At 35.5% G+C, this 23385-nt stretch overlaps 1 protein-coding gene and 2 long non-coding RNA genes across 30 annotated transcripts in view; 1 reads left to right on the plus strand and 2 right to left on the minus strand.

Moving 5' to 3' along the window:
• The window catches only part of LOC141378661 (uncharacterized), a 58981-nt gene extending 53861 nt beyond the window's left edge, over positions 1-5120 (minus strand). For both annotated transcript variants that reach the window (XR_012393701.1, XR_012393700.1), the window contains exon 1: positions 5084-5120. This is a non-coding gene — a long non-coding RNA (uncharacterized lncRNA). The remainder of the gene's footprint in view (positions 1-5083) is intronic.
• A 4510-nt stretch (positions 5121-9630) lies between these two features.
• adcy8 (adenylate cyclase 8 (brain)) overlaps positions 9631-23385 on the minus strand; it is a 158940-nt gene continuing 145185 nt past the window's right edge. For 26 of the 27 annotated variants that reach the window (XM_073910864.1, XM_073910909.1, XM_073910931.1 and 23 more), the window contains 5 exons: positions 20232-20390; positions 14421-14567; positions 14127-14219; positions 12590-12704; positions 9631-10254 (listed from right to left, as the gene is read on the minus strand). In XM_073910864.1, coding sequence (XP_073766965.1) covers positions 9770-10254; positions 12590-12704; positions 14127-14219; positions 14421-14567; positions 20232-20390 — 999 coding nt within the window. In that variant the 3' untranslated portion in view covers positions 9631-9769. 27 annotated transcript variants of the gene reach the window in all.
• Positions 18460-20702, plus strand: LOC137488066 (uncharacterized). Its single transcript, XR_011006952.2, has 2 exons — positions 18460-18640; positions 20256-20702. It is a non-coding gene; the product is annotated as an uncharacterized lncRNA (long non-coding RNA).

Consider the following 23385-nt stretch of genomic DNA (forward strand, 5'->3'; position numbering starts at 1 on the left):
CAACATACCACACAGCATCACCGATTTATAACAAGACACAAGATATGTACAAAAAGATGTACAAAAAGATCAATTTCCTCCCAATTTAAAAGCTCTTTTTAGGAGGTGTATAGTTTAACTTTCCTTCTGAACAAAGATTCACTGGAAATTGTTCTAATGGACATAGATAGCCAGTTCCACATTTTAGGACCTACTACAGAAAAAGCTCAATCTCCTTTTGTCTTCAAATTGGATCTGGGTACTACTAGCATTTTCTGGTTTGATTACCTTAAACAGTCTGGCCATTTAATACCTTAAAAACATACACTAAAATTTTAAACTCAATTCTAAAATGTATCGGCAACCAGTTTAGGGAGCACAGGATGGGGGTAATGTGTTCAAACTTGCGGGTGCCAGTAAGAAGCCTAGCGGCTGCATTTTGGACCACTTGAAGACGATTTACAGTATATAGGACTGGCCAATACCCACATCAGTTGAGTTACATTAGTCCGACCGTGGTGATATAAACGCATGGATTAATCTTTCGAATTCCGCATGAGTTAAAAAAACTCTTCACTTTGGCTAAAAATCTCAGATGGAAAAACTAGAACTACTGCATTTACCTATTTGTCAAATAGAAGGACAGAATCCAGGATAAAACCTAGATTTCTTACAGATGATTAAATGCAGTTAGATAAATTGTCCAACATTTGATTCAGCTTTCCTGAGCCAGCAAGAGGTCCAAAAAGAATTGCCTCAGTCTTATTTAGTTTAAAAAAAATATTTGACATCCAAGCCTTAACCTCTGACAAACAGGCAGACAGCACACATGGCCCAGCACTCTCATTTTGTTTGAGAGGCACATTTGCGTGTCACCAGCATTAAAGTGAGAAGATAAACCATACCCAAGGGAAACATATACAAACAAAACTAGGGGGAGAATAGGGGAAGAATATATTTCAGGGGAACCCCACAAGTTAATCGCACTTTCGATGATATACATTAATTAAAGTCCATCTTATATTTGGTACACACAGTTTACTGAAGAGAGAACTACATTCTACAGGCAAATGAACTCTCAAAAAATACATGTACTGACAACTGCATAACAAATTTCCATGCATTGACTATGACCTAATCTTAAATGTACAACTAACTGAGATGTATTTAAGTGAAAATCAGATTTCTTTAGGTTCTCTACCCTGAGAGAAATTTTTGATTGGATTTACAACGTTTTTTTAAGGTAAGTGGTTGCAAACAATGTACAGTTGAAGTCAGAATTATTAGCCCCCCTTTGATTTATTTCTTCTTTTTTTTATTTATATTTCCCAAATTATGTTTAACAGAGCAAGGAATTTTTTTGGAGAAAGTCCTATTTTTTTATTATTTTTTTGCCTACAATTATCTACAATAAAGTTTTAAATTTTTTAAATACCATTTTAAGGACAAAATTATTAGCTCCTTGAAGCTATTTTTTTCCCGATAGTCTACAGAACAAACCATTGTTATACAATAACTTCCCTAATTACCCTCCCCTGCGTAGTTAACCTAATTAACCTTGTTAAGCCTTTAAATGTCACTTTAAGCTGTAGAGAAGTGTCTTGAAAAACATCCAGTAAAATATAACTTACTGTCATCATAGCAAAGATAAAATAAATCAGTTTTTAAAAATGAGTTATTAAAACTTTTATGTTTAGAAATGTTTTGACCAAATCTTCTCTCTGTTAAACAGAAATTGGGAAAAAATAAATATGGGGGCTAATAATTCTGACTTAAACTGTATATGGGCTGAATTTAAACAAACCTTTTTTTTATTTGTTTGTTTAAACACAGCTGCTTACCTTAGCAAAATATGCAGAAATCCAATCAATCGTTTTTTCCCCAGTGTATTTCTCTGCAAGAAATTAAAGGAAATGTTGCATTGACTTATTAGTGTTGCCAAATCTGGCTGGAAATGAGAGCAAATATATAATAACCAATCCAAAAAAAAAACACAGATTTTTATAAGAAATACATTTCTTATTGGATGAAAATCTTGCTATCAATTAAATTGAGTTCATCCAATCCATTATTTTTTGAGTGTATATGACTCACCCTTACCAAATCAACCCAACCAATCTAAATTAATGATTTATTATTATTTTTTTTTTTACAAAAAAAAGCTATTCAGGCCATCTAGAAAAATTGTATTTATATTGCAATATATATGGTAGCTAAACAAAATATCGCAACGTCAGCTCTAGTACATACAGAGGCGGATTTAACCAATGAGCAAGGTAAGTGCCCGCTTAGGGCGCGAGGACATCTAGGGGCCCCCAATAAATTTCTAGAAGTATTAATTATGCCTATAAACTATATATAACATAATTTTCAATCATATTTTGTATAGTGAGTCAAACTAATATTTTTTACATAATTAAATATGATTCAATATACAATAAATATAATATTATTATAATAACGTAATGTTATGTAGGCGAAGCAGTGGCGCAGTAGGTAGTGCTGTCGCCTCACAACAAGAAGGTTGCTGGGTCGCTGGTTCGAGCCTTGGCTCAGTTGGCGTTTCTGTGTGGAGTTTGTATGTTCTCCCTGCTATCACGTGGGTTTCCTCCGGGTGCTCCGGTTTCCCCCACAGTCAAAAGACATGCAGTACAGGTGAATTAGGTGGGCTAAATTGTCCATATTGTATGGGTGTGTGTGTAAATGTGTGTGTGGATGTTTCCCAGAGATGGGTTGCAGCTGGAACGGCATCCGTTGCGTAAAAACTTGCTGGATAAGTTGGCGGTTCATTCCGCTGTGGCGACCCCGGATTAATAAAGGGACTAAGCCGACAAGAAAATAAATGAATGAATGAATAATGTTATGTAATAATAATGTTATGAAAAAAATATATCCACCACCCTCAATCATGGAGCAGTCCAGCAGTCAAATTTATATATAAAAAATATATTGTTATTTTTAGTTGTAAATTAATTTTAGAGACATCTAATTATTGAAAACGTGAAGTTTACATTGAGATAAAACACAGAAGATTGAGTGATATAAAAAAAAAATTGAATAAAAGTAGAAAGGGTGCATTTTACGGCTTGGGACCCCATGCTGGAGTTGCTTATGCTTAGGGTGCCCATAATCACTAAATCTGCCCCTGAGTATGAAATTTGCACTAAATTTGCTGTAATTTTTAATAAGCTTTAATAAGCTTTGTTTGTTTCTGTAGACACTATTTTAGAAAACTACCTTTTACATTCATATAAATTATTGCAAAAAAAAAAAATAATAATAATAATCCGGACATGTTACGTGATTATTACACGTATGCAAGCATCCAATGCTGAGGGAAAATCTGCAAACTGTTCACAGATGGCTTGTCAAGTAACAAACACATCACACACACACATACACACACACCCTACAGTGCCACAGCTGAGGTCGTATTTGTGCCAGTTTTCAGGCATTTTAACTCTTTGATCTTTGAAAAACAATTTTATCCCTCTTTCCCTCTCACTCTTCTCCAATCTTTTAAAAATCCCCTCACATACCACTGTCATTCTTAACATCAAAGCTTTGCACCCATCACCATGGCAACTGCTTCCATTCAAAAAATATAAAATAAACAAAAATAAAATATAAATTAATAAATCACACCCTCCCTGATTGGCTGTCAACGGTGTGACAGAAATGATGTGATTATTAGCCACACCCACACGTCTGAAATACAGTCGGAAACATGTCCGACTGACATATGGAGATCTGTTTCCATGGAGACAACACCTACGTAAGAGAGTGGGATGAGGAAATTAAAGAGAAAAGATACTGATGAAACAGGAATATTAAAATAGTAAATATATAGGAAAATATCAATATTCATTGGATTAAACCTACTATTTACTGTTTTTGGCATTTACTATCATTATTAATACACATGCACACATTCACTCACTGTATTGCTTAAACCTGCTAATATGTAAAAAAGACACAAGTTAATTTTAAGCCAACATCGCCTTCTACAGGACAGACATGCACTTACACCTCAGCTCTCTCCATATAAAATTGAAGAGACCACTTACATGTGGTTTCACTAATAAATGGAATAAATTTAAAAGGTGTGGGTTTGAGTAAAGGTTAATGTTAAACATTTTTTACAAATAAATATTTTTTTTCAAATAAATATGTTTTTTGTCATTTAGAGCATTTTTAGAGCATTTATTTTTCTTTAAATGACAGTTGGTCAGAATAACAAACGCTCTCTAAAATGCTCATCTCAAAACAGCATTTTTAATTATTTTATACAAAAAACAACAACAAAAAATTACAAAATATGTTTGAGAAAAACATTTTTTTTTCCTTCTGAATAAAGCCTGACATTTCTACCAAATTTAAAATAAAATGTAATTTACATAAAATACCCAAAGAGATGTCCGTATTAATTTTTGGACAACACAATACAAATGTTTTATGTTCAGAAGAGTAAAGAAATCAATATTTGGTATAACTTACTAATTCAGATTTTCAACCACATCAAATGAAAACATTTTCTAACCTGATCATTGCCATTTCCTGAAACAAAAACCCACTAAATGGCATTTTAAATGTAAAATATGGATGAAATACTACAATAACCAGTGAATCCAGAGAAACCGTGTCTCTTAATTTTTCTATGCATAAATGTGTAGGCCTACCTCAGACTCATCAGTGCACAAGTCTATAATTCTGACATTACTCTAGATAAAATCTGTTGCACTATCTTTAACTAAGCTTTGTGTCCTCAAATTGCAGATTCCAATATTTTTTTACAAAATTAAAACAAAAGGCCTAACTTAAGTTAGCTTTTTTCCTACCTCAACTATAGCCGTAACCTTATTCTCTAAATAAACATTTTCGGTGTCAAAACATCTGTTAGGCCTATAGATCTTGGAAATCCAAAATAAAGAAAGCTATACTCGTGACATGTCCTTGACAGGCTGCTTCGAACAGAACTATAGACCTAATAAATAATGAGCATATCCAACAGGTGATATAAATCATTTAACTACGGTCATGTCCAAAAAAAAAAAAAAAATAAATAACCTCTGACATAGAAGACAATATAATGATTATTGCCTACCTGTAAGGAGTTATGATTTCCCGCGTGGTCGCGTTTCAGTTTGTTGTGCATTCGCGGTCTTTCAAGCAGGAAGGCTTCTGATTGGCTGTTAATGCTAATTGTTTAAACGTAGGTGTTCCACCTGCAAAATCTAAACCAGTTGTTTACTCACTCATTTCCTCACATTTCTTCGCTCTATTTCCTTTGTTTATTCACTCACTTTTCTTTGGTTTGATCCTCTTCTCTTTATCAGTCACCATAGCCCAAATAATAGGCTACTCTACACATGTTTTACCAGCTATTTACCTTTCTGCACCAACCTTGAGAATGAACAACTTTTGCAACCACTATACGGCTAGGAAACATCCATGCAATCTCCCATTCACACTCACACACTACAATAAATTTACTTTATCCAATTTCTCTTTACTGCAAGTTTACATCTTCTCATTGGAGTTTTTCAGAACACTTTCCCATGCATCTAAGGAATTGACCATGTCCGTTATGACTGTTCAACCCTCAGTATCACCTCTACCTTCTGCTAGCGACAATTATCAGTTCTGAAATTTTAGTTTGTCTCCAGAATAAAACCAGCAGCACAAATGCTTAAGTTTCAAACAAAAATAAAAAACAACAGAAAGGCTGAACCCCTTATACAGTAGTTGAGGTCATTATTTTGTTAATATCACAGATTTTACCAGTAGTATTTTAGAATTGATGTGTGCATGGTGCTTTTCCAGAAAAAAATACAAAACGTCGTTGACGTTGTGAACAGCGCAAATTAAAAATTTAACAGTAAAGTTGTAGACGAAATTTACCAGTATTACTGAATGAACTGGGCTCGTCTCCGATAGGGCCTATTTTTTACAGCTTTTTAAACCAATAAACAATACAGGTGATACAAATTTGCTGTTATGATGAAGTCTGCAGAAGTAAAAGTTTATATTATCAGCATTGCTACACAAATAATACAGTCACTTTAAGTAGAAAGACATTAAGGATAACAACACAGTTCTATAAATTGCTCAGCACAATTTGGATTTAATTGTAAATTGGTGGAATCACTTTAAGAATATTTTCCCCAGCAGATGAATGATAAAAACATTGAAAGCTAATCTATATCAAACCTGCTTTAAAGAGCTTAAGAAGGTCAGTGTGACATCCTGGTTTCTGTTTTTGTATGTTTTAGTTCTGTTTTCATGTCATTTCCTGCTCACCTGTTTACTCCTAATCTTGTTAGCCTTTGAGTTAATTGTCTCCACCCTCTTGTCAGCTTGTTTAGTTAATTGTTTCCTTGTGTATTTATACCCTGTTCTGTTAACAATTCATTGTCATTAATTTTTGGTCACTCCTATGATGTCTGTGGTGCTCTTGTTACTTTGCTTTGTTTTAGTTTGGTTAAATAAATGTTTGTTTGGCTGCATATGGATCCGCACCTTTGATTATTCCCTGCTTCACGCCAGACGTGACTGTCAGTTCACCCCAATACTTAAAAAAATGCATTCCAAACAGTTATACACATGCACAGGGCATGTTTAGAGGCTGTGGATTAAAGGTAATATGTTTGTAAATAATTTTCATTTTCATGCACACAGGTACACATTATTGCATACCTCTGCATCTTAGGGGCCAAAGGTATTATTTTAGTTTTGCCTCTAGATGTTTCTTTACTCTCAAAGTGTTGCTTTCTGTTGATTAGCATTTTATGAATCTTCAAGGACCATGGTTTTACATTCAAATCTTTTTAATGCTCTACTGATGAAAAAAAGTCACCCGCACGTGCACCTTGAATGGCCCTGAGGTGAGTAAATTATTCAATTATCCCTCAAACAGCAGTAACTTATAATGATCTCTATGGACTTTTAAGATGATCAGCTAAACTAAGCATTTCTGTGAATTCTTTTCTATTTTAATAACCACCTTTAATTCATTCATTCATTTTCTTTTCAGCTTAGTCCCCATCTGGGATTGCCACAGTGGCATGAACCACTAACTTTTCCAGCATTTGTTTTATGCAGCGGATGCGCTTCCATCTGCAACCCAACCCTGGGAAACATCCATACACTCATTCACACACATACACTATGGTCAATCAATTTTAGCATTTCCCTCTTTTTGGGGGAAACCAGAGCACCCGGAGGAAACGCACGCGAACGGGGAGAACATGCAAACTCCACACAGAAATGCCAGCTGAGGCTTGAACCAGTGACCTTCTACCACCTTTAAATCAAAGAAATATAAACGTTCTGATATAAATCTGCACTTGTGATGAACATTGGTTAAACTCCTCTTTGGCATCTTAAGTAAAACAGCTCCATATGAAGCACATACAGTAAGGCCTGAGACACAAATGATGCATCCGATTTTACAAAATAAAGACATTAGGAGTTATACTAACATGAACTAATAATGAACAATACTTGTACAGCATTTATCAATCATAGTTCAACATTTATTATTAAAATAATAATTTAATAATCCAAAATGCTTGTTAATATTAGTTAATACACAGTGAGTTATCGAGAACTAACAACTCTATATTCATTAACTAACATTAACAAAGATGAATAAATACTGTAATAAAGGTATTGTTCATTGATGATCCATGTTAGCTAATAAATAAACTAATATCAAGGATTTTAAATTAAAGTGTTACTGAAGTTAGTTGTGCATAACTCCCACTGCATCACAGGCTTATAAATAATAAGTTGGACATTAGTGTGTTGGTGTGGACAATACTATTGTTACTGTTTATGATTTAAATATGAAAAGCCACTCTTCACAAGACAGTGCTGACGAATTTTGATGATCATCAGCATCTTAAAGTTTTTAATAAAGTTTTATGTTATATTATATTTGCATCCAATTATTAAAAAAATGCATATGTGAGGTGTTTTTAATGTAGCAAATATGGGTGGGAAAGTAAATTTGACATTGTCCTCTGTTCTGATTCTTTTCCTTTCTTTGAAAGTCGTGAAAACGATATCGTAGAACTTTTCAATTTTTTATTTGAACAATTATTCAGTGCTGAGGGTAACACATTACAAGTAATGCGAGTTATTTAATAAAATTACTCTTCTAAGTAATAAGTAAAGTAACGCATCAGTTAAAAAAATATGTATTTTTATTATACTTTTTATTTAAATTAATTATCTTTTAAAAAATTAATTGCTGGACTAAATAAACTTAGTAATGGTGAATCACCCAGTCAGTGATAGAATGCATTCATTATTTTCAATGCATCTTAGAAAAAGAAAAGGGGATTGTCCCACAATATTTCACAGCAATTTGTAACGTTTTGATTGACTGGCTAATTTGTATGAAGTCGTACAATCTCATTTGTACAATTTGCTCATCCCGTAATGAAGGTTGGGTTTAGGGGCAGGGTTTGTAGCCACGCCTCTTTTTAAAACTCTTACATTTTTGCAAACCAAACTGATAAAATGTAAAATAGTAACATTTCCTCGTGAGATCAGGCTGGACTGCCTCAATAAACAGTAATTTTACATAAGACGAAAAGCACAAAAACAGCAAACACATTGCTTTAAACTTTCATTAATCTGTACTGTATAGCTCAGGGGTCAGGAAGTGCTCCGAAGATAACATTATCCTAATGAATATTATTTTATGTGTTTTTTTTTTTTTTTTAAAGTAAATGAATATTATACAGTGCGATGTTAATTGCAAAGCTCCTGAAGTTCTGAAATAGATCAAGCCTCAGCAAAGGTCAGGAAAAGTAATGCAAAAGTAACGTAACACATTACTTACCATAAAAAGTAACGCAACTAGTTACTTTTTTGGGAGTAACTCAATACTGCAATGCATTTTTCTCAAAGGTGCTTTCACACTTGGTTTAATTGCCTGTCCGAACCCAAGTATGATTGTCCCCCGCTTGTTACCTTCTTGGCTGCTTTGTGTTCTCACCCTCTTTTTTCTTTCGGAACCCTGGTACGCTTGCATCATAGAGCTGCTGTTGTGTGTACAGCGATTGCTAGGGGATGGACGGCCATGAGAGCCAAGTTCAGAAGAGATTGTGCACACTAGCTAAAGATACCGTTCTTTGATGTAAAATGAACCCGGATGCAAACCGAAAGTGCTAGTGTGAAAGCACCCCAAAAGCAACTTTCCCAAACACTGCAAATAGGAACAAGTGGTGCTCGCTGCAGAGCCATTTGAGGAGAGCTGAGCTCCAGCGAGGGGGAGCTTAAGCTTGAGCTCCACCTTTTTTGTACTTCTTCTACGAGTGATGTCACTGGGGGTAGGGTTAGGGGTGGGGTTGGTGTACGCATTAAAACAGCTTACAGGAGGAGGAGCGACAGCTCATGCTCCCCCTCGCTGGAGTTCAGCTCTCCTCAAATGGCTCTGCAGTGAGCACCCTCTCAATAGGAATGCAAAACAATGTGATTGTAGTACTCTCCCAGTCACTGCTCTTAAAGTTTCCAAACTACGACAACTTCCACTGCTGGGAAACCCGTAAATGTGAAAATGTTCAAATCAGACATGGCACGATTGCTTTGTCCAATTCAACCATTATTCTGTGCTTTTATCAAAATTAAGCCCAGACCTTCTTTAAAAAAATTAAACCCCTTTATTGTTTCTCAAATACAAAAGAAATACAAAAAGAAACACAGACAGCAAGAGAGACAGTCAGTGAGCGGCAGCAGTCTGGACTACAGCTCAGTCTTTTGGTTAAGTGCGTGGTCCATTTTAGGCCAGATCGCTTTTGTCCGTGACCTCGGCATGACTGGTGTCCGAGCCGCCCGGCGCCAGCAGAGTCCTGCGGTTGTAGTGGCCCTTCATGATGCCTGAGTTGTTGTTTTCGTTGAGGATTTGTTTCTGTTTCTGCCGGTTGAGGGACTGCACCAGGCCGAGCACCACGGCGGCCAGCGAGTACTGGCCCGTGAGCTTCCTGGGCTGCAGTATGAGCGGGTTGGGCTGCACGCGGCCTATCATGAAGTGTGTGCGGATCTTTCCTTCCTGCTCACTGATGCCCTTCACGTAGATCTCACCACGGTACTCGAACGCAAAGCCGCGCTCGTTCAGAATGGCATAGGTCTCTTCTGGGAGCTGGATCTTACCGCTGACGCCTGTGCTGTCCATGCGACTCGCCAGATTGACCGTCTTCCCCCAGATATCGTACTGTGGCTTTTTAGCGCCGATCACTCCAGCCACCACAGAGCCATGTGCCATACCTGAGAAAGAGAGCAAACGCTGTTTTAACACTTCACTCTGTCAGGAGCTGATTGTGGCTGATTGCGGCTTTTTTAATGGTCCCATGAAATTAAAATAACGTTTTGAAGATGTTAGTATCAGCATTGATAGATTTTAAGATATCTATAAACTAGTGTGCTCCAAAACAGTGACAAAATGTATGTTTAGAACATATAAAACTGATATAAGCATGTAAAGCTTGTAGTTTGTCACTCTCACCTAAATGGATCAACGGTTTAATTCGTGTAACCTCATACTTCAGGTTTTTTATCAAATCCTAACCAATCAAAGGCTCTGTAGTATCGGCCATGCCCCGCCCCCTTCAAAATGCATCTCATTTGCTTGCTGCGCTTGAGCTCAACCACTCTCACTGGCAGACCAGTGATAAAACAAAACGCTATTGGCTGTTTTTTTAAACGGGAGGAGCTAAACTATGTCCCACCTTCTCTTCGTGTTTCAGTTGAGATTGCGCCAAATATCAGAAAAAAAAAAACATATTTCAAAGCACTCCATAGGACCTTTTATGAAATCAAATCCAAAAAACTTAACACATAAACCAAACCTATTACCAAAGAAATGCACAATGTACAAATAATTAAATGACAATAAATAACAACAAAAGTCAATTTGGTTCAAAACATTGAAATATTAAAATTGTTACATTTTAGAGCAAAATAGCTTTAGGAACAAAGGTGGCTCTTGTCTGAGATCTGAAGCCGTCGTCCAGAGAAGAGCCTTCAAATGCTGAATGTAGAATATGTGAGTGGTCCTTTATAATCTTGCTTGCTAACCTGAGCGTCTGTTATTCACATATGTATGAAAGAGATCTAACTAGAAAATAATTTTAGAGCACACTGTAACAGCACTACAGTATGTAGTCGGTTTCTATTCTGTAAACTGTGTGAATTGGATAAGAACTACAAACGCGGGTGAAAAGTGTAGATAAACTACAAACATGATGGATGCACGAGACCAACCGTCAAGTAGTAAGGCTTCGGTAAAGATATTTGAATGACTGTTAATTAATAACTAGTCAACTGGAAAAATATTTAAATCACGTTTTCTGTGTTATTGCAACAACAATACTGAACTTGAATAAAGTGTTAGGACATGAACATCTGAATGCAGAATTGTCCAAAGTCCTGAGGAGATTTCTCTGCATGAAAGACTCGTGAATGGGAGATTAACCTGCTGCTGCTTCTCCAATAAGGTAGAAAGTTAAATATGGCAGAAATGTGGATGATGTGTGGATGATTGACAGAGCTCATAATTAAGCAACACAATAATCTGTTAATGAGGAAGTAGTATGTCTCAAAGCTTGAAAACTCTTCTGTTGCAGACTCAAAAGTATATACTTTCCCTTCACAAAAAAGTACATACTTTTAGGGTGTAGCATAAGTATGTGAATTGGAATGCTGCAATGAAAAATGTGCAGAGCTTGTGGTCCTCCAGGAACGTGGTTGAGAAAAACTGCTGTTAACTAATAGAATTTAACCAACAAGAAATGGAGAATGTAACACTACTCTTTATGAAAGAATGATAAAAAGACAACATACCTGTAATGAGAGAATAGTTTTTTAATAAGTAAAATCAGATGAATAATAAATCACACACCTTTGGAGAAGGAAAAAAGTTCAAGACAAACATAATAAACTATTTATTAGAATCTAAAATAACTTTTCACTAATTTTTATATTGTATTTTGCAAGACTTTTGCAAAGTTTAGTTTTCTATCTAAAAATAATGTAATTTTTACAATAAAAATTCTATTTTTTATGTATCTTAATACTGTATATAAAAAGTATGAATTGAACAGTTATTTATAGAAAAATAAAAATAAAAATTTTGATTTGTAGGTGCACCTCAATTAAAAATACAAAAGAAAAAAAGAAGAATGGTGAAAAACTACATTACCCATAACTCTGAAAAAATATTGACCAATCAGAAAAGAGTAACAATGGAAACAGCAATAGTGACTGCCCACTCTTACAAAGCACTGCAAGATTCTCTTGAAACCCTCAAGCAGCCTCAAATATTTGCAAATGTTTAAATATTTTGCAATAAAAACTTTAAATTTAACCTTCAATTTTTTTTGTTTAAAATCAATTTTTAAATCAAATGATGGAATGTTGCCAATCATTTCGAGGATGTTGATTTGATTTTCTTGAAATGCCTATTGGGAAAAGCAATGGAAACATTTTGTTTTGAAACTAAAGCTGATAAAAAAAGTCACTGTCAGTCACTTTTGCTCTCCATTGTCACTTTCAAGTTTGTTTTTATATATCATCAGAGTTCAAATGATTAAATGACTCTTACCGATTCTGAGCTGGAAGTTGTTAAACGAATGCTTGTTGATCTCCTGAATGCTTTCATTCAGAGCAATGGCGAAATCGGCCAGCGCACACAGATGCCCCCATTTATCCTCACATTGCTATGGTAACACACAAATATAGAAAGATTAGTACACAAACACAAACCTTTTTACAGATCTTAAACTACAGGCACTGCACATTAATAAGAAGACATCAGATAATGTTTTAGCTGTGTTCAAGTGTTTAATTATTCACTGATCTCTATACAGTGCAATTGAGTCTCAAAAGAGGGGATGAAAGTGAATGAGAGAATCTGGATGGTGATAATCTCAGCTTGAACATACCGATAACCCATATCCTATAAACATTTAAATCAGGGCTGCACAATATATCGTTTCATTATCGAAATATGCAATAGTCACATCGTAGATTTTGCAATTTTGATTTATGATTATAACTAACTGGGAAATAGTTTAATAGCAATAAAAAAAAAAAAACTACTGAAAGCACATCAATTGGGAGCAAGATGTTGTGAACTACAATTGATGTAAATATCTCGATGCAATCAAGATTTATTGGCATTTTAGTTAAAAAGGCACTTTTATTAAACCTATTAGCATTTCATTGCGAATACTAATAGAAATATCCTCTCCAGAAAACTATTCTGCACTCGTTTTGGTGCAGATCGGCTGAAAATTTGAAAACTAGTTAGCAAATCTAGACTTTTCAAAAAATCCAAACTATCAGAAAATTTGACCCATGTGGCGATTGAATCCAATGGCAATGCAACACACTTGAATTATCAAAACTTGAATTATCAAGATTATTCTTCCAGCTGTTAAAAGTATATTTCTATCTGATTGTAAAAATAAATGTATATATGAATTTTCGGAAATAAAAAACTGAATTAAAAAAAAAAAAAAAAAAAAGATTATTCTTCCAGGATTTTTACAGTCAATCTGACTTCTGATGTAAACTTGCCATAAAATGAGAATAAATGACTGCCTCTAGTGTTGTCATTCGACATATTTCTTTTTCGTTTACACTTTATTGCCATCTGACTTTGGATTTTGAGAATTGGGACATCAACTAATGTACAGAGATGTACACCAAATTACATAGATTGTGGATATAAAGTAGTGAATGCGAATGTCATTTATTTACAACAACATGGCCTACATCCTCTAAAGTGCACTTTAGGGAGCATTTTCAGACACAGCTTTGGTTTATAAAGAGGTGTCTCAGTGTGTGCATTTATATGATTTACGAGGACTCTCCATAGACATAATGTGTTTTATATTAGTTATCATATGGCTTTACCTACCCCTACCACCAAACCCAACCCTCATGGTAAACCTGTGGCAAATTTTGAATGTCAAAAAACCCCATTAAGTATTTTGAATTATGAGGGCACAAGGCATGTCCTCATACACCACCCTAATCAATCACAACTAGGTCATACCCATGGCATTATACAATTGTGTGTCCTCATAAATCACATAAACAAGTATGTCTGTGTGTGTGTGTGTGTGTTTTCATACCTGTTTCTCAGGAGACAGACCTGACACAGCCATGTACGTGCTGCCGATGGTTTTAATCTTCTCGATGTCCTGAAATCTCTCCTCCCCCAGCAGCTGTGCAGAATCACAGTCTTTAAATACCACAGGTTACATACATATGTGGTATTAAACTTTCATCAGCAGCTTCTGAGCAGGTGTGATGAATCTTTTTGACAATAGTGAACTGTCATTGAATTTTAAGAAACATATAGGTGAATAAATAATGACAGATTTTTCTTTTAAATACATGTGTTTGTGTTTTGGCAGGATTCTGACCTCATCAAAATCAGCGATGATCTCGTTGAGCAGCCGCAAACACTCCACGCCCTGGTTATTCATCTCCGTCTGAGAGTAAAAATCAGCAAAGCCTGGAATGGAGGCGAACATCACTCCCACCGTGTCATATGACTGCGAGTAGAGCTCCTAGAAGATGGAGATCACACAACAGAAATTTCAGATGAGTCCAGTTTCATTTCACACAACTGAGATTTAAATCAACAGTGAAATGTGGCTCTAATGAACTTCAGAACAGCAGTCAATGCATGATTATGCTGAATACATTGACTTTTAAAAATCTCTCCACAAGAGGGCAGTGCTGCTTTATATGTAACACACTTGACTGACTCAGAAGTGTCAGGCAAACCGATGCACCTGATATTTTATACTGTAATGACAAACAATATTTGTTTGAAAATGTATGATTACAACAAATACGCAAATAATTCATAAGAGCAATAAAACAAAATTGTAAAAATACATTTTATTGCTTAAAATTTTTATAGACTATTTTGAGGGATGTAAACAAAAGCAATGGTCCCAAGGTATTTCTTGTTTTGCATGTTTAATTTCTATAACTTCCGAGAATCCAAAAACAGCCACATAATGATAAATGATACTATGATAGCTGTTTTTACATTAAGTTATGATTGAATTGCCTCTTGTTACAGTTATGAAATAGTTTGATAACAAGCAGAAAATGTTCATGGGCCAATGACATGACCACAATTAAATGGTCTCTAATAATATTTATAGTAATATCTATTTATAATATATATCTAGATATCTAGATATATCTAATATATTCTCATTTTCATTGAGTAATTTTAAAAAATCTGACTAAATTAAAAAATAAAAGTCTGCAAAAACATTTAATTATTACATTTGTATATAATATGCAACATGAACACTGACCGGCCACTTCATTAGGTTCACCTTTTCAACTGCTCGTTAATGCAAATTTCTAATCAGCCAATCAAATGGCAGCAACTCAATGCATTTAGGCATGTAGACATGGTCAAGACGATCTGCTGCAGTTCAAACAGAGCATCAGAATGGGGAAGAAAGGTCAAGCCTCACAGACACACACACACACACACACACACACACACACACACACACACACACACACACACACACACACACACACACACACACACACACACACACACCACACACACACACACACACACACACACACACACACACACACACACACACACACACTTTGTAACATTCCTCAAGCTTCTGAACTAATATCCTACCATATGTAAGCTCTAATGCAGTTTTTCTCAACCATGTTCCTGGAGGACCACCAGCTCTACACATTTTCTATGTTTCCTAAACCAAACGCACCTGATTCAGATCTTCAGCTCATTAACACAGGCTGAAAGACCTGTAATGGGTGTGACAGACAAAGGAGACATCTAAAACATGCAGTGTTGATGGTCCTCCAGGAACGTGGTTGAGAAACATTACTCTAATGCATGCAAAGAGCTCCTATCCCCTTTAAAGGGAGCTGTGATCAATAGCGTGGCCAATATTACGGCAGGTTAAATACGGCCTAAACATTCAGCACCTCACTGAGACACCCTAATGACGCATGAAGTCATCAACACATGCCGATACTGCTGACTGACCGTATTGGGAAAAAAGTCAGGTACTGTTGAAGACAAGTGCAGAAAACAGATAATCATACACTAAATAAGTCTTAGACACTAAACCAAATGACTGCAGTGCCCTTCAACACTGGCACCTCTTCTGTGTGTGTGTGTGTGTGTGTGTGTGTGTGTGTGTGTGTGTGTGTGTGTGTGTATCCCAACAAAAGAGGGATAATTTTCTCATCTTAATAATAGCAGATGGTGACGTAAATCATGGTTCACACAAGCGCACACACACACACACACACACACACACACACACACACACACACACACACACACACACACACACTTACAGATAGGCACATACACATTTAGTGTCACCAGTTAAATCATGCCTTAATACTCCACCTGATTATAAAGAATGGGATAATTAAAGCAACTCAATACACTCTCACACGCACTCACACACACACTCGCACACACATACAGGCTTAATGAATGCATTTTTTTTTATCCGTGAGTTATACAGCTCCATTATTTAACCTCCCTTTTGTCTGATTGACTGACAGCGGAACATTCCAGAAATAAACTGAAGAGTCACGTCAGGACAACAGAGCTCACAAACTCACACACACACACACACTGACTGCAAAATCAAAAGAAAGGGCAAAGGAATAAGAAAAAAAAAGGGAAAAAACAGAAAGGTTGACCTCTGAGTGGCAATTTCCAAAATTAAAGCAAGAATGAACCTGCTGTGCTCCAAACTTTATGCCAGCTATCCACATTAGGTGAGGTTAATATTGAAATTAAGCAAACGAATAAAAGACTATAAAATATATGGCATTTTTTTGTTGTTAATAAGCTAATGTTTATATTGGGCTATTGGTTTGTGTGTGTATGTGTGTGTGTCGTTGGGAAAAATCTGGGAACCTGTGGCCAATATACAGGTTTATACAGAACATTCCAGATACCTTGTTAAGTTTTGCAATAGTAAAGATGTTGCGTACATTTTCGTAACAGAGCTACACACACACACACAAAAAGATTTTTTTTAAAGCTACAAAAAAAAAGATTATCTGTGATTGGCTAATAACATTTCAACTCCCTCAAACAAAATGACTAAATATGTTCATCTGGAGCTGTTTCATTGTAAATAAACAGTTGAAATGGTCAGTAAAATGTTTTAGTATTACTATTAGGGATGTGACAAGATCTCGTACGACAAGATCTCGAAAGATTAAATCGCGACAAAATTTCTCGTCGGGGTGAAAAGTTGTCTTGTGAGTTGTGATGTTATGATGGAGCATGAAGAGTGAGATTAGCACTGAAGATTGGAGGCAAGATTGAATTTGAACCGAACACCAAGTGCTTTACACACACCTGACAACCCAGGCTGCCTCTGTGTTGTGCGTCACTCGTTTGCTTGGGCAGGTGTGACTTAACCGTTTTTTTTTTTAGCGACTACAGAGGCTACAACTGCAGCCACACACATTAACCATGCATCATAAACATGTGATGGAGTAGCACTTTAGACATGCTGAAAGTCATAATCGTCGTAAAAACAACTGGAATTAAGATGTGGAGTATTCCTATTCCAGTTGCATGTAAACACCTTAATCAAACTATTACAATCGCAAAGGACTTTAAAGTAAAGTTTATAGCTAAATATATAGCAGTTTTTGCATGTACTTTATGGCATATAATTCAATGAAATAGAAGTAAACTAACATTTATTACAATAAAAAAAGAAAACAGCTAAATTGTTTTGCATTTTGTGTTCTTTTTTTTAGTTGAATAAAAATCTATTTTCCATTCAAATATTAGCAAAATATTTTGCAGTGCTTGGATGTCCTTTACTGCATATAATTTAATAAAATTAAAATAGAAGTAAAATAACATTCATTACAAGTTGATTTTTAAGCCTAAACAGTTTGCAATTTGTGATTCATTTATTTTTTTCAGTCGAATAAAATACTTCTTATAAAGACTGTAAAAATATTGTCTCGTCTCGTTCTCATGAACCCAATCTCGTGTCTTCTCTCGTGAAGTAGTCTCATCACACCCCTAATTACTGTTATTATTATTTACAAAGGATAAAATAATAGTATACATTAGAAAAAGCTGCAAATAATTTATCAAACAGCTTAGCCTATTGACATTAATAGCTATTATAAATAATTGAATTAAGTTATCAAATCTTATTAACCTTTTGTTCACTGTATAATTTAAACATTCTGGTTAAAGAGCAGCGAATGAATCTGTTACGACTAAAGTTTATTTATTTTTTGTTGCACATTGCATGCGTCTTTTTCTTTGCCTCGCCTTCTTTTGTTCCTTTCTGTTATTCCATAGGCCCCCATTCTAACGTGATCCAAGCTCTGATTGGCTGCTGGTCGTGGAGGCCTTTAAAAAGGAACTTCCAGCAGGGTTCAGGAAGCTCATTTGTGGTGTGACGGTTGCTGGGAGTAGAGAGCTCTTGAATTTTCCCTACCTCTCCGGCCAACAAACCAACTTTTAGTCTTGTTGTATGCTTGGAACTTTTTGAGAGTTTAAGCTTGTAGGGAATGGCTGCCTATTTATCTGTCACTTTTGACTTTGTTTATTTTACGGAGGAAGGTTAAGCTTCCTGTATTTTTCTTGACATATTTATAGGTAATTTAGTTCATTTACTTTGTAGATTCTTTATGTTTGTTATTTTGGCCTGTGGCCACCCTGAAGAGATGCTCGTTTTAACTACTATTTTCTATACACTCTCAGGAATAAAGGTACGTGAGCTGTCACTGGGGTGGTACCTTTTCAAAAGGTACACATTTGTACTTAAACTATCTATATTGGTATCTGAATAGTATATATTAATACCTACAGATTTTAAGAAGAACACTTTTGTACTTTTTATGCACAAATATGTACCCTTCAGCTATTAATGTGGACCTTTTAGGTACAAATTTGTACCTTTTGAAAAGGTACCACCCCCATGACAGTTGACGTACCTTTATTTCTGAGTGTGTATAATAAATCTATTAAATTACTCTCAATTGAGTGCCCGAGATTGGTTGTCGACCGAAGTGGGATCTTTTGCGTTAGTTTTTTTTTTTTTTTTGCTTGGGAAATCCACCCGCAACATTTTTTTGTTTTGTTTATTATGCCCATGTTGTTTTCCCTTAGACTTGGGGCGTAATAAATCTCTCATTTGATCACATAAAATGAAAAAGGTATCACTTTAAAAATGCACGTCATCTATATTGAAAGCAATTGATTGCTTTATTGCTTTATGCTAATTTATGACAAAAATTTGTTGTGTTTAAAGGAAAAGCCACCGTTATCGACATGTTTAGATATTATTATTTTATTATTATTTTAATTATGTGTATATGTCTGTTAAAACATGCACCCAAAACCCAGTGTCCACTTTCGCTCCGCTTTAAATGAGTTATACATGTATATAATTAGGTGTATACAGAATCCGTTTGGGAAACAGCATCTATAATCACTATGGAGCACGTCTTACATCATGGACCGCTACATGGACCGACTGTTTTGAGGATTTCATAGGAGGGGCAAGAGCACTTGCAGTGAAAACGAAGGGAATCCAGACATATTTATAATTATTTTTAAAGTGTTTTCATGCCTAAATAAAATTAAAGCACAGAACAGATTCACATTTAAGAGCAAGGGGCATCCCCTGGTGGTTTGGCGGTATGGTTTCGGCTCTTTAATGTTTATAGCCACCGTTCACAGAAAAATATGGAAGAAATATGGGAAAATACCTTTACAGGATGATATCGGGAAAGAAGTGCCAAATACGGGAGAATCCCGGGAAAAACGAGAAGGCTGACAAGTATGCTAATTGCTACTTGTTATTTTTCAAAGCAAAACAAATAAATGATTATTGGAAGCATTTCAGTTTATCATTTTCAACTTTCATTGAACTAAAATATACACCATTTCTTACAGAGTGCACTGACCTTACCAAATTTGACTGATTTACTTTTGTCACGTACTGTATAGTCATTAGTGATTTATGCATGTATTTTAATTGGTTTTGACTTGCGCAGCTAAAGCTGTTTTAAAGAGAGTTGACTGTCATGCTAATTAAGAGGCCAGAGAGTGAAAGTGGCAGTGATTCATCGTCTCCTCGCATGTTCTTGCTGTCTAAGTGCTGCCATGTTTTCCCTGTCAGACTGAAGGAGTGAATCTGTCTCTCTACCTCATTGTCTCTGTCTTTCTCCAGGAAATGGCGAGCGACGTGGCTGGGAAGAATGTTCCGGAGCATGTTCTCATTGTGCTCACGCAGCTCTCGCATCTCATTTATCTCTTCCTTCGCCTGCACACGCCATAGGAAGTCCAGACGAGCCGTATATTCCAGCTGAGAGACAGAGAGAATAAAGCCGGTCAGACAACAGAGAGAAAAAAGCACCACAAGATACATTCAATCAGCATAAACAAGCACAAACACAGGACTGGACGGTCAATCAGAGTTACAGGCCCATGCCTCAAAGTCCTTGACAGGTCAGGGAAAACATCAATACACACTTATCATCGCAAAATATTTGTCAATATTAATGCACAGGATGTTATGAATTTGTCTAGCTACTAAACTCGGAACAGACAGAGAGAAAAAGAAAAGAAAGTAAGAGAAGAATGCCTTTATTTAAATATAGCTAAAATACAACATAAATGGTGACATTTTGTGAGATTTTTACAATTTAAAGTAACTGTTTTCTGTTTTTTAAATGCTGTTTAGTCCTGTGTTGCATTTCCAGCCTCATATCTCCAGTCTTCAGTGTCTCATCCTTTAAATCCTTTACACTGTAAAACCCAACAGTTAACCTTATCAAATGAAATGAGTATTTATATATATATTAACCTAGTAGTTAGGTTAATATATAACCGGCAGATAGCTCTCTCTGCAACTATCACATGGTCGCCCACTTTAGCTAAGCAGGGCCCGGTCAGTACCTGGATGGGAGACCACATGGGAAAGCTAGGTTGCTGCCGGAAGTGGTGTTAGTGAGACCGCCCAACCTGCGGTCTGTGTGGGTCCTAATGCCCCAGTAGAGTGAAGAGGACGCTATACTGCTCAGTGAGCGCCGTCTTTCGGATGAGACGTTAAACCGAGGTCCTGACTCTCTGTGGACGTTAAAAGAGAGTAGGGGTTTAACTCCGGCATCCTGGCCAAATCTGCCCACTGGTCTATCATGGCCTCCTAACCATCCTCATATTCCAATTGGCTTTATCACTCTGTCTCCTCTCCACCAATCAGCTGGTGTGTGGTGTGCGGTCTGGCGCAAAATGGCTGCCGTCGCGTCATGCTGCACACTGGTGGAGGATGAGGAGACCCCCCCCCCCCCCCCCCCAATGTGCAAAGCGCTTTGAGTGCCCAGAAAAGCGCTATATAAATGTAAGGAATTATTATTATTACTATTATTATTATTATAGTTAACTCAAAATTTGCTGAAAGTTAAATTTTACTCATTTGAAAAGAGTTTTGAACTCAGTGTTAAAGATAATGGGTTAATTGAATACTTCATTACTTCAACTTAAATGGAGTAAGTTCACAGTACTCATATAGATTAGTTTTTTTTTTTACCTCAAATGGTTTGTAGCAATCGGTTTCTTCAAACAATTTGAGTTGCATTAACTTATTCATTTTTACAGTACTCAGTTTGTTTGAGTTGTCTTCATTTATTGGGTTTTACTGTGCTCAAATTGCTTCATTTACTCAAATGGATTAAGTTCACAGTACTCATTAGGATTAGGTTTTGAACTTACAGTAAATGGTTTGTTGCAATTGGTTTCCTCAAACGATTCGAGTTACCTTAACTTTTTGGGTTTTACAGTGTATGAATAATTCTAATTTATTAATTTGCTGTTAAATAGATTTATTATTATCAACCTTGATCATTTATTCATTAAAAAAAGCATTTATATAAAATAGAATGATTTTTTTCTATTATTTAACATTATAAATGTCTTCAATGCTTTAATGTAGCTTTTGTTTTTCTTTTTCTTTCCTTTTTACTAAATCATTAAAGTATTAATTTCTTTAAAAAAAAAAAAAAAGATGGCAGCATGAATCATGTTACAACATGTTTCATGTTGAAAAAAGCTTTCCGTATCAGATAAAAACTGTTAGTTTAAATTATTGTTTCACAAAGATTTACAGCAGTTTTATAAATAGCCCTGAAGCTATTTATGTTTGTGCACCTATTCTTTGTTTCTGTATATACAAACTTTTCCCCTTTTTCTCAGAATAAAAGAACCTAAAGGTTATTAAAATCATAGTCTGCTAACTGTTTATTTATTTATTCTTTCATTTATGCTTCAACCCCAGCCCTAGACATTCGGGGTAATAACAAGTGTCATATGAACTTCCGAAAATCATGTTAGCACAGCGGTTTGATCCTCAAGAAAAAAGAAATATCATCATTTAAAAAAAAAATACTTATTAATAAACCCTTGATAAAATTTGCATAATATTTATAAAAAATAATATATATAAACAATTTCAATACAGTATTTGAAATCAAGCATATTTTTTACACTGTGGATGCCCTTCCAGCTGCAACCCAGTTCTGGGAAATATCCACACACACTTATTTACACATACTACAGCCAATTTATTTATTTAATTCACCTACAGTATAACGCATGTTTTTGGGCTGTTGGGGAAATCAGAGCACCCAGAAGAAAACCCACATGAACACGGGGAGAACATGCAAACTCCACACAGAAATGCCAACTGGTCCAGGTGAGACTCGAACCAGCAACCTTCTTGCTGTGAGGGTACAATGCTAACCACTGAGCCATTGTGCTGCCTTCTTTTGCTTTTCTTTTTACTAAATGAAAGTATTAATTTCTTTGAAAAAATAAAAGATGTTACAGCGTGTTTCATGTTGAAAAAAGCTTTCTTTTCAGATAAATACTGTTCGTTTAAACTATTATTTCACCATTACAGCAGCTATCATTTTAGTATTCAGAGTCAAATGATCTTGCAGAAATCATTTTAGCATGCTGGTTTGATTCTCAAAGAAATATATTATTATCATCATCATCATTTTTGTCAAAAAGATTCAATGTGCAGGACTTACTTATAAACCCTTACTTAAAATTTGTATTATATTTATAAAATGATTATACAACTAAAAATGACAATACAGTATATTTTTATTTTTTTCCAATTTATATATACAGGACAGTAGAGTTGGGACAAAAATATGTGTGAAGCAGAGAGAGTGGAAAAGATTCAGCAAAAGACCCTTAACGCTATGTGTCGATGCACTAAATCACTAGGCTATTGGCACCAATGACAATACTGTGTTATTATTTGACAACATGTTATCAGACTTTTATAGAATCAC

Source organism: Danio rerio, chromosome 2, assembly GCF_049306965.1.
Source record: "Danio rerio strain Tuebingen ecotype United States chromosome 2, GRCz12tu, whole genome shotgun sequence".
NCBI lineage: Eukaryota > Metazoa > Chordata > Actinopteri > Cypriniformes > Danionidae > Danio > Danio rerio.